The sequence below is a fragment of the Salmo trutta genome, chromosome 1 (genome assembly GCF_901001165.1).
Source record: "Salmo trutta chromosome 1, fSalTru1.1, whole genome shotgun sequence".
NCBI lineage: Eukaryota > Metazoa > Chordata > Actinopteri > Salmoniformes > Salmonidae > Salmo > Salmo trutta.
In genome coordinates this window covers 61,045,577-61,061,790 of record NC_042957.1, presented here as the reverse complement: position 1 = coordinate 61,061,790, position 16,214 = coordinate 61,045,577, and the positions used below count along the sequence as shown (strand labels likewise).

The 16,214-nt window shown below is 44.5% G+C and overlaps 1 protein-coding gene across 4 annotated transcripts in view; it reads right to left on the bottom strand.

Annotated features, from left to right (window-relative positions):
* Positions 1-16,214, bottom strand: part of LOC115204081 (acid-sensing ion channel 2) — a 480,853-nt gene that overhangs the window by 24,760 nt on the left and 439,879 nt on the right. For all 4 annotated transcript variants that reach the window (XM_029769392.1, XM_029769399.1, XM_029769408.1 and 1 more), the window contains one exon: positions 5,208-5,335. In XM_029769392.1, coding sequence (XP_029625252.1) covers positions 5,208-5,335 — 128 coding nt within the window. The remainder of the gene's footprint in view (positions 1-5,207; positions 5,336-16,214) is intronic.

Here is a 16,214-nt window from a genome sequence, read left to right as displayed (position 1 = left end):
CATTAACTCTGTACCGGTACCCCCTGTATATAGCCTCCACATTAACTCTGTACCGGTACCCTCTGTATATAGCCTCCACATTGACTCTGTACCGGTACCCCCTGTATATAGCCTCCACATTAACTCTGTACCGGTACCCCCCTGTATATAGCCTCCACATTGACTCTGTACCGGTACCCTCTGTATATAGCCTCCACATTAACTCTGTACCGGTACCCTCTGTATATAGCCTCCACATTGACTCTGTACCGGTACCCTCTGTATATAGCCTCCACATTGACTCTGTACCGGTACCCTCTGTATATAGCCTCCACATTGACTCTGTACCGGTACCCTCTGTATATAGCCTCCACATTGACTCTGTACCGGTACCCCCTGTATATAGCCTCCACATTGACTCTGTACCGGTACCCCCTGTATATAGTCTCCACATTGACTCTGTACCGGTACCCCCTGTATATAGCCTCCACATTGACTCTGTACCGGTACCCTCTGTATATAGCCTCCACATTGACTCTGTACCGGTACCCTCTGTATATAGCCTCCACATTGACTCTGTACCGGTACCCTCTGTATATAGCCTCCACATTAACTCTGTACCGGTACCCTCTGTATATAGCCTCCACATTGACTCTGTACCGGTACCCCCTGTATATAGCCTCCACATTGACTCTGTACCGGTACCCTCTGTATATAGCCTCCACATTGACTCTGTACCGGTACCCTCTGTATATAGCCTCCACATTGACTCTGTACCGGTACCCCCTGTATATAGCCTCCACATTGACTCTGTACCGGTACCCCCTGTATATAGTCTCCACATTGACTCTGTACCGGTACCCCCTGTATATAGCCTCCACATTGACTCTGTACCGGTACCCTCTGTATATAGCCTCCACATTGACTCTGTACCGGTACCCCCTGTATATAGCCTCCACATTAACTCTGTACCGGTACCCTCTGTATATAGCCTCCACATTAACTCTGTACCGGTACCCCCTGTATATAGCCTCCACATTGACTCTGTACCGGTACCCTCTGTATATAGCCTCCACATTGACTCTGTACCGGTACCCTCTGTATATAGCCTCCACATTGACTCTGTACCGGTACCCTCTGTATATAGCCTCCACATTGACTCTGTACCGGTACCCCCTGTATATAGCCTCCACATTGACTCTGTACCGGTACCCTCTGTATATAGCCTCCACATTGACTCTGTACCGGTACCCTCTGTATATAGCCTCCACATTGACTCTGTACCGGTACCCCCTGTATATAGCCTCCACATTAACTCTGTACCGGTACCCCCTGTATATAGCCTCCACATTGACTCTGTACCGGTACCCTCTGTATATAGCCTCCACATTGACTCTGTACCGGTACCCTCTGTATATAGCCTCCACATTAACTCTGTACCGGTACCCCCTGTATATAGCCTCCATATTGACTCTGTACCGGTACCCCCTGTATATAGCCTCCACATTGACTCTGTACCGGTACCCCCTGTATATAGCCTCCACATTGACTCTGTACCGGTACCCCCTGTATATAGCCTCCACATTGACTCTGTACCGGTACCCTCTGTATATAGCCTCCACATTGACTCTGTACCGGTACCCCCTGTATATAGCCTCCACATTGACTCTGTACCGGTACCCTCTGTATATAGCCTCCACATTGACTCTGTACCGGTACCCTCTGTATATAGCCTCCACATTGACTCTGTACCGGTACCCCCTGTATATAGCCTCCACATTAACTCTGTACCGGTACCCCCTGTATATAGCCTCCACATTGACTCTGTACCGGTACCCTCTGTATATAGCCTCCACATTGACTCTGTACCGGTACCCTCTGTATATAGCCTCCACATTAACTCTGTACCGGTACCCCCTGTATATAGCCTCCACATTGACTCTGTACCAGTACCCCCTGTATATAGCCTCCACATTGACTCTGTACCGGTACCCTCTGTATATAGCCTCCACATTGACTCTGTACCGGTACCCTCTGTATATAGCCTCCACATTGACTCTGTACCGGTACCCCCTGTATATAGCCTCCACATTGACTCTGTACCGGTACCCCCTGTATATAGCCTCCACATTGACTCTGTACCGGTACCCCCTGTATATAGCCTCCACATTGACTTTGTACCGGTACCCCCTGTATATAGCCATTGTTATTTACTGCTGCTCTTTAATTATTAGTTTTTCTTCTCTTACTTTTTTTGTAGGTATTTTCTTAAAACTGCGTTGTTGGTTAAGGGCTTGTAAGTAAGCATTTCACTGTAAGGTCTACACCTGTTGTATTCGGCGCATGTGACAAATAAAATGTGATTTTGATTTGATTTTAATTGCAGAAAAGGCATCTCATGTATATGCTGGAGACATAAGCGATTTGAAGTATGAGGAAAAATAGATAAATCATGACAGGAATGTCAGCTAAGACAAGGGCAATCCAGCCAACTCCCTGTGGCAACTTAGATAAAAACATCTCCAGGGTCAGAGAAGGAGAGTGGGAAAGAGAAGAGGGGAGAGAGAAGAGGGGAGAGAGAGAGAGACAGAGAGACAGAGAGACAGAGAGAGAGAGAGACAGAGAGAAAGACAGAGCGATAAAGAGAGATACTCCCAGTCAGGGAATGGGCAGTGATAAGAGGTCAGACCTTGGGCCATTGCGGTGACCGTATTAGCGCTACACTGGTGGTCACGAGTCATGAAGGCAGTCAAATTCCACGGTAATTAGGTTTCTCCAAGCTCTAATGCTGCTGATGGTCATTAGTAGCATACCAAACGTACTAACTACCTGGTACTCAGCACTCTATTGTCCCTCTAATCACTCTGACATCAGTGCAAATGTAATAGAAAATCAAATCTAATAAAACACTTCATGAGAGCCTATGAGCTCATGTTGCTCAACATTTCTATAGGCTATGCAATTGCGTGAGAAAAAGGGTGATGGCCTCGATTAAAAAGAGGAAGATCCCATCAGCTTCCTATAAGCTAGGCCTACTATATTTATTTCTCAACTTTCCTAATTTTAAGCACAATGCTTATCTTTACAACAGGATTATAGCCTACCTGGCTGGCATGAATATGAACCACAGGAAAAGTGGTTTTGAGAGAGAGAAGTGCATGATATTGGTCCATCTAAATTAAAACAAATTTCACACATACACACTACCAGTCAAAAGTTTTACAACACCTACTCATTCAAGGGTTTTTCTTTATTTTTACTATTTTCTACATAGTAGAATAATAGAATAATTCCACAAATTAACTTTTAAGAGGGCATTCCAGGTGACTACCTCATAAAGCTGGTTGAGAGAATGCCAAGAGTGTGCAAAGCTGTCATCAAGGCAAAGGGTGGCTAATTGAAGAATCTCAAGTATTAAATATATTTTTATATGTTTAACACTTTATGGTTACTATGTAATTCCATATGTCACAGTTGTCGAAATGATCAGACCAACGCGCAGCATGGTTGTAGTTCTAGCATGGTTGTAGTTTATAGTGAAACGTTGCAATACACCAAATACTAGAAATACAAAAAACAACAAACCGTGACACAGAGAGGAAAACACACTACTCAAAATTAATAACCCACAAACCCAAAAGGAAAAACCCCTACTTAAATATGATCTCCAATCAGAGCAAACGAGGACCAGCTGCCTCCAATTGGAGATCAACCCCAAAAAACAACAACATAGAAATAGAAAACCTAGAACACAAAACCTAGAAATAGAAAACAAGAAAACCAACCAAACACCCCCTGTCACGCCCTGACCCAACTACTATAGAAAATTACCTCTTACAAGGGTCAGGATGTGACAGTACCCCCCCCCCCCCCCAAAAGGTGCACACAAAGGTGCACACAAAAAACAAAAAACAAATCAACCACAAAAACACAAGGGGAGGGTAGGGAGGGTGACAAAAGTCATGGCGGCTCTAGTGCTAAACCCGGAACCTTCCTATCCCTCCGATCCTCCAGCAACGGAGGTGACTCCGGCTCCGGGTGTAACCCCAGTTCCGCCCGCAGATCCCTCTGCTTCTGTAACACCGACCTGTGGATCATTATTAGAAGAATCGGACTGTAGATCATTACCGGAAGCTCTGTGCTGCAGACCGCCGCTGGAGGATCTGGGCTGCAGACTGCCGCTGAAGGCTCTGGGCTGCAGACCGCCGCTGAAGGCTCTGGGCTGTAGACCATCGCTGGAGGTTCCGGACTGGGAGGTGTTGCTGGAGGCTCGGGACTGAGGAGCGTCGTTGGAGGCTCCGGACTTTCACTCCCTCTTTGCTTCTTCAATTTCCTCCTTCGGGCGTCGATACTCCCCAGCCTGCCTCCAAGGTCCTTTTCCATCCAAAATTTCCTCCCAAGTCCATTCCTCCAGATACTCCTTACCATGCTGCTTGGTCCTTTTGTGGTGGGTTGTTCATTTTGAGTAGTGTGTTTTCCTCTCTGCGTCACTGTTTGTTGTTTTTTTGTATTTCTAGTATTTGGTGTATTGCAACGTTTCACTATAAATAAAAAGATGTGGAACTACAAACATGCTGCGCGTTCGTCCGATCATTTCGACAACCGTGACACCATATGTGTTATTTCATAGTTTTGATGTCTTCACTATTATTCTAGAAAATAGTAAAAATAAAGAAAAATCCTTGAATGAGTATGTATTCTAAAACTTTTGACCGGTAGAGTATTATTTAGTATATATAAAGACAAGATTAAATCAAGAATAGTCTGATGGGTGACAATATTAGCCTATCACTTGTGAATTATATACTATCACTTGTGAATGATGCCCAGTGTAAGACAAGAGAAAATGCCTTTTTTTTAGCTACTTTTTTAAATCCTAGTCGCACACCTCATGTAGCCTAGCCCATAGGCCTATATGTTTTGATAAGGTTTGTATCACAACTGGCATCCATGTATTGTAATCTTCCTGCCTCAACTGTATATGCGTGCGCACACACACACACACACACACACACACACACACACACACACACACACACACACACACACACACACACACACACCTGAATAGAAATAGTCTTTATCAGAAGTGCACGTTTTTCATCTCGGAGAGATAAGCTCCAGTCAGGAGGAGGTTGAAATTGAAATCTAAAAGTGAAAAGTGTCAGGAAGATAGCAGCAGACCTATCCAGTGTGTACAGTAATAACTTAGGTCAAAGGGCACCTACCCTCTGCTCCTGAGTGGCAACAAAGGTCTGAAAGCCCGGGGCAACGCCAAAGCCCAGCTCATGGACGAACGGCGGCTCTGCCTGGCTGTGGATCTGCACCCGCACTCCCGCCTCGAACGCTGTCTCCTCTGTGGGGAAAACATAGACACACACAGGGAGATTAACAGTTACTATCACACAGCTCACACACAACAGACTTAAAAGTACCTAATATACAGACAAAGAAAAAGACAGTGAAATGCCTTTATGAATCACCTTTAGCAGATGAATGGTGAGCCTGTGAATGAGAGCCATATGCTTCCCTGCCTGCCTTCTTCCTCTACATGGATAACATGCGTTCAGTGGAAAGACAGCCCATTTGCCTCGGCTCAACATCAAACAGAGAAGCAGGAGTAGAAATTCCACTGGTTGTCTCTTAACCTGTTGGGGCTAGGGGGCAGTATTTGCACGGCCGGATAAAAAACGTACCCAATTTAATCTGGTTACTACTCCTGCCCAGAAACTAGAATATGCATATAATTAGTAGATTTTGATAGAAAACACTCTAACGTTTCTAAAACTGTTTGAATGGTGTCTGTGAGTATAACAGAACTCATATGGCAGGCCAAAACCTGAGAAGATTCCATACAGGAAGTGCCCTGTCTGAAAATGTATTGTCCTTCTGTAGCCTCTCTATCAAAAATACAGCATCTGTGCTGTAATGTGACATTTTCTAAGGCTTCCATTGGCTCTCAGAAGGCGCCAGAAAGTGTAATGAGATGTCTGCAGTCTCTGGGCAAAGAACAGCAGCAGAGTTTGTTACTGGCCTGCCTGGGGACAGTGACACTGGAGATGCGCGTTCATGTGAATTCTCCATTTTGTTCTTTCAGTCTTTGAATGAATACAACGTCGCCCGGTTGGAATATTATCGCTATATTATCGCTTTTACGAGAAAAATCACATAAAAATTGATTTTAAACAGCGTTTGACATGCTTCGAAGTACGGTAATGGAATATTTTGACATTTTTTGTCACGAAATGCGCTCGCGCGTCACCCTGAACGCACTAACAAAACGGAGCTATTTCAATATAACTATGGATTATTTCGAACCAAAACAACATTTGTTGTTGAAGTAGAAGTCCTGGGAGTGCATTCTGATGAAGAACAGCAAAGGTAATCAAATTTTTCTTATAGTAAATCTGAGTTTGGTGAGGGCCAAACTTGGTGGGTGTCAAATTAGCCAGCCGTGATGGCCGGGCTATCTACTCAGAATATTGCAAAATGTGCTTTCGCCGAAAAGCTATTTTAAAATTTGACACCGCGATTGCATAAAGGAGTTCTGTATCTATAATTCTTAAAATAATTGTTATGTATTTTGTGAACGTTAATCGTGAGTAATTAAGTAAATTCACCGGAAGTTTGCGGTGTGTATGCTAGTTGCTAGTTCTGAACATCACATGCTAATGTAAAAAGCTGTTTTTTGATATAAATATGAACTTGATTGAACAAAACATGCATGTATTGTATAACATAATGTCCTAGGAGTGTCATCTGACGAAGATCATCAAAGGTTAGTGCTGCATTTAGCTGTGCTTTTGGTTTTTGTGATATATATGCTTGCTTGAAAAATGGCTGTGTGGTTAGTTCTGGCTATGTACTCTCCTAACATAATCTAATGTTTTGCTTTCGCTGTAAAGCCTTTTTGAAATCGGACAATGTGGTTAGATTAACGAGAGCCTTATCTTTCAAATGGTGTAAAATAGTCCTATGTTTGAGAACTTTGAATTGTGACATTTTGTGGTTTTAAATTTGGCACTCTGATGTGTCACTGGCTGTTGAATAGTGCGGGACGATTTCGTCCCACTTACCCTAGAGAGGTTAACTATACACATGAAAGAGCTGTTACTCAGCCAATCTCACACATGCACAAGCGCACACACACACACACACTGTGGCAACCCGGGGGCCAGCAGGGAGCTACAATGGCAGGAGCAGGACCTTGGTCAGCTCCAGAGGGCTAGCGGGGTCAAGGTGAGTCAGCACCATGGACAGCTCTACAGGCACCAACTGCGGCTGATGACTCAACACCAATATTACCCAGTCCAGGCGCTGCAACCAATTGGCACCTGGAATTGGTCCCACCTGTCCCTCGTTATCCCAAATGAGTATACGTAGAGGTGCAGTCACTCGGGCAGACAGGCAGAGGGTACGCCTGGTCCTCAGAAGAGCCGGAGTGAGTATGATAAGCACCTTGATCCAATGACAAATAAGATACTGGCAATGTTTGACTCACCTTTCTCTCTCTCTCTTCCTGTTCTCTGCCCCAAAGGAAGATTCCTTAATCCCGGGCAGTACACCACCCGGCACAAGTAGAGAGCAAAGATTGAAACCCCGGACTCATCACTCTCTCTCTATTTTGTTTTGTTCATTGACACTGGCGGTCCAAGGAGCCGCCACGACAGACATAGTGACCCACCAGTTACCTGAGAGGCTTTTCAGTTGTATTTCTCCCCTCCCCATTCTCCCCAACTTTTATGAAAGAACTACCTTGTTTAAAGCATCACAAATTGGTCTTCCGCTGTCTTACTTTGTGAGTTTCACCTCTGACTCCCCTGGGCTGCCACAACGCACGCACCCACACACACAGTGACACTTACAAGGACACAGGCAGGCAGATATTCTCGAAAGCATAGAGACCCTCTTCCAGACAAACATCATCCAGACACGCACACAAATTCCCTACAGGCAGACGTGCTATCACACTCACACATGCATGGGCACGCACACACATTCACACACACACACACACACACCGAGAGTTTGGAGGAAAATAGGCTTTATTCAAATCAATAACTTTCTCTCCGCAGTCTTCTCATCCGGCAGCCATGTTGCTGCGCATTCAATCAAGCCGCCCATCCTCCTCCATGTTTGACAGGCAGCAGCTTCAATCAGGCTGCTGGACTGGAACAGTGAAAGACTGAGCAGAGGGAGCACGGTACCCAGGGTTTGCCAGCTTCTTTAAAGGGACGGCTGTGACAGAGAACACAAAGCCCACCACGGCATCACCCAGCAGCCATCCATCACACAGCTACCTGCACTCAGAAAGGAAACGCACCGTGACGTCTGGGATGGGGTCGGGGTAATGTGTGGAACAGGAAATCAAACAGGTGCTGTGTGTGTGTGTGTGTGGCTGCCTTGTAGGATGGGAAGCAAGTCCCAGTACTGAATCACCAAAGCAGCATGTCTTGTGTCTGTTCTGGGTGGAGACATATGACGGTTCACTTTTTGTTATTCTACTCTACCTGTGGTTTAATGTAGTAACCAAATAAACGTTTATTGGTTGCGTACACAGATTTGCAGGTGCAGTGAAATACTTCTGTTTTTAGCTCCAACAGTACAGTAATATCTAGCAATACAAGAACAATACACACATAATCCAAAAAGTTAATACAATTAAATAACAATATCCATACTGTCTATATAAATATATAAGCAGGGGTCATATATATATTTATAAATGGTGTGTATAGACAGTATGGACAGTATATGAATAGAAAATGTGTTATATAGGATGAGCCTTGACTAGAATACAGTATGTAAACATTAAAGTGACCAATGTTCAATGACTATGTACATTGGGGAGCATTCTCTGAGGTGCAGGGCAGAGTGCCGGGTGGTAGCAGACTAGTGACTGTGTCTAAGGTTCAGGGCAGGGGACTGGGTGGAGGTTGGCTAGTGATGACTGTTTAACAGTCTGATGGCCTGGCGATAGAAGCTGTTTTTCAGTCTCTTGTGCCAGCTTTGATGCACCTGTACTGCCTCCGCCTTCTAGATGGTAGCGGAGTGAACAGGCCATGGTTCGGGGGGCTGAGGTCCTTGATGATCTTCTTGGCCTTCCTGTGACACCGGGTGTTGTAGATGTCCTGGAGGTCAGACAGTGTGACCGCTCCACCCTCTGGAGAGCCCTGTGGTTGTGGTCGGTGCAGTTGCCGTACCAGGAGGTGATACAGTCCAACAGAATACTCTCGATGGTGCATCTGTAGAAGTCTGTAAGGGTCTTAAGGGCCAAGTTGAATTTCTTTAGCCTCCTGAGGTTGAAGAGGTGCTGTTGTGCCTTCTTCACCACACTGTCGCTGTGGAGGGACCATTTCAGGTCCTCAGCAATGTGCACGCTGAGGAACTTGAAGCTTTTGACCCTCTCCACTGCGGCCCCGTCGATTTTATTTTTTTATTTCACCTTTATTTAACCAGGTAGGCAAGTTGAGAACAAGTTCTCATTTACAATTGCGACCTGGCCAAAATAAAGCAAGCAGTTTGACACATACAACAACACAGAGTTACACATGGAGTAAAACAAACATACAGTCAATAATATAGTAGAAAAATAAGTCTATATACAAAGTGAGCAAATGAGGTGAGATAAGGGAGGTAAAGGCAAAAAAGGCCATGGTGGCGAAGTAAATACAATATAGCAAGTAAAACACTGGAATGGTAGATTTGCAGTGGAAGAAAGTGCAAAGTAGAAATAGAAATAATGGGGTGCAAAGGAGCAAAATAAATAAATAAATAAATACAGTAGGGGAAGAGGCAGTTGTTTGGGCTAAATTATAGATGGGCTATGTACAGGTGCAGTGATCTGTGAGCTGCTCTGACAGCTGGTGCATAAAGCTAGTGAGGGAGATAAGTGTTTCCAGTTTTAGAGATTTTTGTAGTTCGTTCCAGTCATTGGCAGAAGAGAACTGGAAGGAGAGGCGGCCAAAGGAGGAATTGGCTTTGGGGGTGACCAGAGAGATATACCTGCTGGAGCACGTGCTACAGGTGGATGCTGCTATGGTGACCAGCGAGCTGAGATAAGGGGGATCTTTACCTAGCAGGGTCTTGTAGATGACCTGGAGCCAGTGGGTTTGGCGACGAGTATGAAGCGAGGGCCAGCCAACAAGAGTGTACAGGTTGCAGTGGTGGGTAGTATATGGGGCTTTGGTGACAAAATGGATGGCACTGTGATAGACTGCATCCAATTTATTGAGAAGGGTATTGGAGGCTATTTTGTAAATGACATCGCCGAAGTCGAGGATCGGTAGGATGGTCCATTTTACGAGGGTATGTTTGGCAGCATGAGTGAGAGATGCTTTGATGCGAAATAGGAAGCCAATTCTAGATTTAACTTTGGATTGGAGATGTTTGATGTGAGTCTGGAAGGAGAGTTTACAGTCTAACCGGACACCTAGGTATTTGTAGTTGTCCACATTTTCTAAGTCAGAACCGTCCAGAGTAGTGATGCTGGACGGGCGGGCAGGTGCAGGCAGTGATCGGTTGAAGAGCATGCATTTAGTTTTACCTGTATTTAAGAGCAGTTGGAGGCCACAGAAGGAGAGTTGTATGGCATTGAAGCTCGTCTAGAGGTTAGTTAACACAGTGTCCAAAGAAGGGCTAGAAGTATACAGAATGGTGTCGTCTGCGCAGAGGTGGATCAGAGACTCACCAGCAGCAAGAGCGACATCATTGATGTATACAGAGAAAAGAGTCGGCCCAAGAATTGAACCCTGTGGCACCCCCATAGAGACTGCCAGAGGCCCGGACAACAGGCCATCCGATTTGACACACTGAACTCTATCAGAGAAGTAGTTGGTGAACCAGGCGAGGCAATCATTTGAGAAACCAAGGCTATTGAGTCTGCCGATGAGGATGTGGCGATTGACAGAGTCGAAAGCCTTGGCCAGGTCAATGAATACGGCTGCACAGTATTGTTTCTTATCGATGCCGGTTATGATGTTGTTTAGGACCTTGAGCATGGCTGAGGTGCACCCATAACCAGCTCTGAAACCAGATTGCATAGCGGAGAAGGTGCGGTGGGATTCAAAATGGTTGGTAATCTGTTTGTTGACTTGGCTTTCGAAGACTTTAGAAAGGCAGGGTAGGATAGATGTAGGTCTGTAGCAGTTTGGGTCAAGAGTGTCCCCCCCTTTGAAGAGGGGGACGATGTAGATGGGGGCGTGTTGGATGGATGGGTAATCATGGTGGTGTCATGTACATTATGAGGAAAATGTATATTCTTTTTGAAATACTAATTTAGATGGGAGAGAACGGCGGGCAGGGGTTATGTGAGCATCAACACACACTGCTATGTGAGTTTACTGAACAGTCCATCACGAACACAACAAATCACCATCACCAGATTTGATCTGAATGAGATGGACAGATAGAAAGTGTGATAACCCCTGAAGGTTAGGTTGAAATAATCATCATCTGTACCACCATCATCATTCTTATCACCAGCGTTTCCACAGGTCATGTATTTGGGTGGGACTTCCTAAATAAATGACTGTGGTATTTCATTTGCCTTCCTCTCAGGGCGTCAGCTGTGATTCCATCTCCGGCTGAAATGACAAATCACGGAGCAGAGGGGAATCAGAGAATCAGTCGTTGCAGAGGAAGAAAACGGGCTGAGAGTGTGTGAGAGAGAGAAAGAGAGAGAAAGAAAGACAGAGATAGTGTGTATGTGTGTGTGAGCGAGCGAGAGATAGAGAGAGAGAGAGAAAGACAGAGATAGTGTGTATGTGTGTGTGTGTCCACGAATGTGTGTATGAAATCAAATAAGAACAGTCACATCTAATCTTGTGTGGGACCCTGCTGCCAGGGGTTCACATCTCCCACATAGCCCGGGGTCAACCTTGTTTCTGCTATTCCATCACAGACATTACATTCCCTCTCTCCCTCCACCCCTCACACATCTCTCTCCCGCCACCCCTCACACGCCTCCCTCCCTCCACACCTCACACACCTCCCTCCCTCCACACCTCACACACCTCTCTCCCGCCACCCCTCACACGCCTCCCTCCCTCCACACCTCACACACCTCCCTCCCTCCACTTCTCACACAATTCCCTCCCTCCCTCCACCCCTCACAGACCTCCCTCCCTCCACCCCTCACACACCTCCCTCTATCCCTCACACACCTCCCTCCCTCAATCCCTCACACACCTCCCTCCCTCCATCCCTCACACACCTCCCTCCCTCCACTTCTCACACACCTCCCACACAGCCAGAGGGTTTGCCAATTGCCATACACCACAGCTCCGGACCCCCACTCCCACTACCCAGCCAATCTGTCATGCTGTAGCCTATCTGATCCAGCCACTTGTGTTTGATCAGGCAGAAAGTTTGACACTACACTGTCCTCGTTCTAGAAATACGCCTGCTGTTCCATGTTGCCTGTGATGAGTAACATTGATCATTTGGACATTCATGTAAACGGGTGTTTCATGGTCAAGTTTCCACACACACGCTCGCACAAGTCAATGTGTATTATCACCAAGAAACACCAAAAAGGCATCGGAGGAGTATTTTCCACTCCAGTGTGGATCATACCCGCTGTCTGACCTGTTGTTGAATAAACAACCTCATGTTGTGTTCGTGAGGCCTCACAGCACCATGAGTCTGTTGAGAAGCCTGAGAGTGCTGAATTAACAAGACAGAGCAGAGAGAGAAGGGCCCTTAGAACTACAACATGTGTTAGGTTCTGTTTGAAGTTCCACTCTCCTCTTTTTTCTAACATGGTGGATATCTGAGATGATGATGACAGGTTGTTAGAGGAAGAGAGGATACAGAGAGAGAGAGAGAGAGTGGGGAGAGGGGTATTACTGCCGAGGATCCTCTGAACACCAAAGGTAATGATTCACGTTCATTAGCTGTGAATCCAATGAAGTTTGGCGACATTCTGAAGGGAAAATCAAAATAACTCAATGGAGAATCAGAATCTAAACAACTCAATGGAGAATCAGAATCTAAACAACTCAATGGAGAATCAGAATCTAAACAACTCATTAGGGAATCAGAATCTAAACAACTCAATGAGGAATCAGAATCTAAACAACTCAATGGAGAATCAGAATCTAATCGAAGAGACAGAGAGAAAAGGAAAACAGAGGTAGGACAGAAGGAGAAAGATATAGCAGCATGAGAGAACTGGGAGAAAGAACATGGAGTGAGAAAAGGATGGAGCGTTATAGAGAGAGAAAGAGGTGGAGAAAATTGTCCTGGCTTGTCTGTGAAAAGATGAGAGAAATCAAAGTCAAGGACTTCTCTTCCATGGTTACAAATGAAGGCCGGGGCTAATCTATACTCTCCTACAGTATTCAATTATTCAGATGGGAGTCAGGATAGAGTCATGAGAGTGTGTGTGTATCAATGTTAACTCAATCACTATGAGGCTGTATACGATCACATACAGTGAGTGTACAAAACATTAGGAACACCTTCCTAATATTGAGTTGCACCCACTTTTGCCCTCAGTTTGTCAGGGCATGGACTCTACAAGGTGTCGAAAGCTTTCCACAGGGATGCTGGCCCACGTTGACTCCAATGCTTCCCACAGTTGTGTCAAGTTGGCCGGATGTCCTTTGGGTGGTGGACCATTCTTGATACACACGGGAAACTGTTGAGCATGAAAAACCCAGCAGCGCTGTATTTCTTGACACACTCAAACCGGTGTGCCTGGCACCTACTACCATAACCTGTTCAAGGGTACTTAGAACAAGGTCCTTTGCTGTTGTTCTGGGATTGATTTGCACTTTTCACACCAAAGTACGTTCATCTCCAGGAGACAGAACGCGTCTCCTTCCTGAACGGTATGACGGCTGCGTGGTCCAATGGTGTTAATACTTGCGTACTATTGTTTGTACAGATGAACGTGGTACCTTCAGCTGAGTAGTCTCTTATCTCTCACACTCCCCTGCAGAGTTATGTCTCAGTCACACTTTATAAGACAGAGAGAAAGAGCAAACAACTGTGGAACAATTCTAAAACTATATAATGAATATATATATTGTTCATCTGTAGTCTAGGACCCTATAAATGTAAGGAGGGAGGGGTCTTATAACCCCTCCCCTTCTATTAATAAAACATAAGCATAATCAATTATTCTAATACATCAAACATTTTGGTACAGTCCTTTTCATGACCCCTAGGTGAACCAGACAGTTGCTACCATGCTGTAGCAACACAACATGAAAAGGTCTCAGGTATCTCTTTATATAGTGGCTCCCGAGTGGCACAGCGGTCTAAGGCACTGAATTGCAGTGCTTGAGGCATCACTACAGACACCTTGGTTTGAATCCAGACTGTATCACAACCAGCCGTGATTGGGAGTCCCATAGGGAGGTGCACAATTGGCCCAGCGTTGTCCGGGTTTGGCCGGTGTAGGTCGTCATTGTAAATAAGAATTTGTTCTTAACTGACTTGCCTAGTTAAATAAAATAAAAATAAATAATACAAAAATAGTGTTGTGATGTGTGTTTTGTCCTATATCTTTATTTTATATTTTTAATCCCAGCCCCGTCCCCGCAGGAGGCCTTTTGCCTTCTGGAAGTCCGTCATTGTAAATAATAATTTGTTCTTAACTGACTTGCCTAGTTAAATAAAGGTAAAAAAAACACTTTAAATATTGCGTTTATATTTTTGTTCAGTGCAGTGTAATAACCTCATAGTCTGATGTGAAACGCTGAGTGTTTTACTCCCCACTCCTGCAAAAATTCAGTAGTTAACCCAACGGCAGAATGAGATAACAAGTCTTCAGATCAAGAGAAGAGTGAGAAAACTCGCCTGGCTCTTCCACTTTCTAATCTGAACTTCAGTTGACCTCTTGCAGACAGGGACAATCCATACAACATCCCACACAAACACGGCCAAGATTGCGTTGTGTTCGATAAGGACTTAAGAAAGTACAGCGAAAAAAGGAATACATTGATTGGAAACAACAGAGGAAGCCTGTTGATACTGTGAAAGGTGGTTGTAGTAAGTGTTGATACTGTATTATGCACCCTGGGAAAAACCTTAGGTCGAAATCAATAGCAGCTCTGTGCATACTTCTCATATGTTATGTGTTTCTGTCTGAGGACAATGAACAATAACAAAGTGTGTGGTATTGGAGAAGCCAGAGGTCAAGTACAATGGCTGAGTCCCAAATGGCACCCGATTCCCTTTATCGTGCACTACTTTTGAGCAGGGTCCAAAGTAGTGCACTGTACAGGGAATAGGGTGCCATTTGGGGTGAAGCCAATGAGTTTCATCAGACACACAGTGGAGAAGTGGAGCTGGAGGTTAGCACTCCGCCTGCAGCAAATATCTCTAAATTCACATGAAAGTTATTCAAATGTTTGTTAAAGTAAATGGTTGGAGAAAATGACTTCGATGAGGTCCTAATCACTTGACAAGTCGTCATTGAATTCCACTTGACAACCCTGCAAATATTTAAGATGCACTTGAGAGATCAGCCCCTCGAAGACAGCTACTGTATGAGAGGAAATGAGAGAGACAATCTAAAGCTCTCATTATTTCATCCACCGAGCAATCTTGATGCCAATGTGAGTTGTAGTGTATCTAGACAACTGCATATCTATTTCTAAAACATCGCACACACCTACACTGGTGATCAAATTAAGATAGCACATCTGTAGTTAAGTGTAATAGCAAACGGGTTGGGTTGTATACGTTAATGACTAATAAAGTGATTGTTGTCATAATTTTTTAAAATCAATCTAGACTAATTAATATAAATGAAAAAGGCAAGAATGACTTTACACTACAGATGTAGGATCTTCATTTGATCACTCTTTTGTTGCACAGTAGGAAATGTAAACTTGTAGTATATTCAATGTTTAAAAAGGCTTCTAAAGTTTGTAATTTCCACTTTAAAATGTCAGACTTGATTTGCCCTTACAAAAAATGTATCAACCCCTACAAAAAAGTCAATTAATTCTAATCCACAAAATACTTTGCATTTTCTGTTGCTGCAAGATCATTTTCCTGCTGTAGAAAACTGGCTCAAATTAAGATTCTACATCTGTACTGTGCTTCTGTTGATGCTCATCCAATCCAGATGAAGAACACGGCCCAGTTCTTTTTTAATTATCTGGATTTGGACCTATCGGATAGGATTAAATGCATAGAAATATAATTAATTGAACAGACAAATCATTGACTTGAATGGGGCCCATTCTATTCATTCCATTTCTTTGCATTTAATTCTA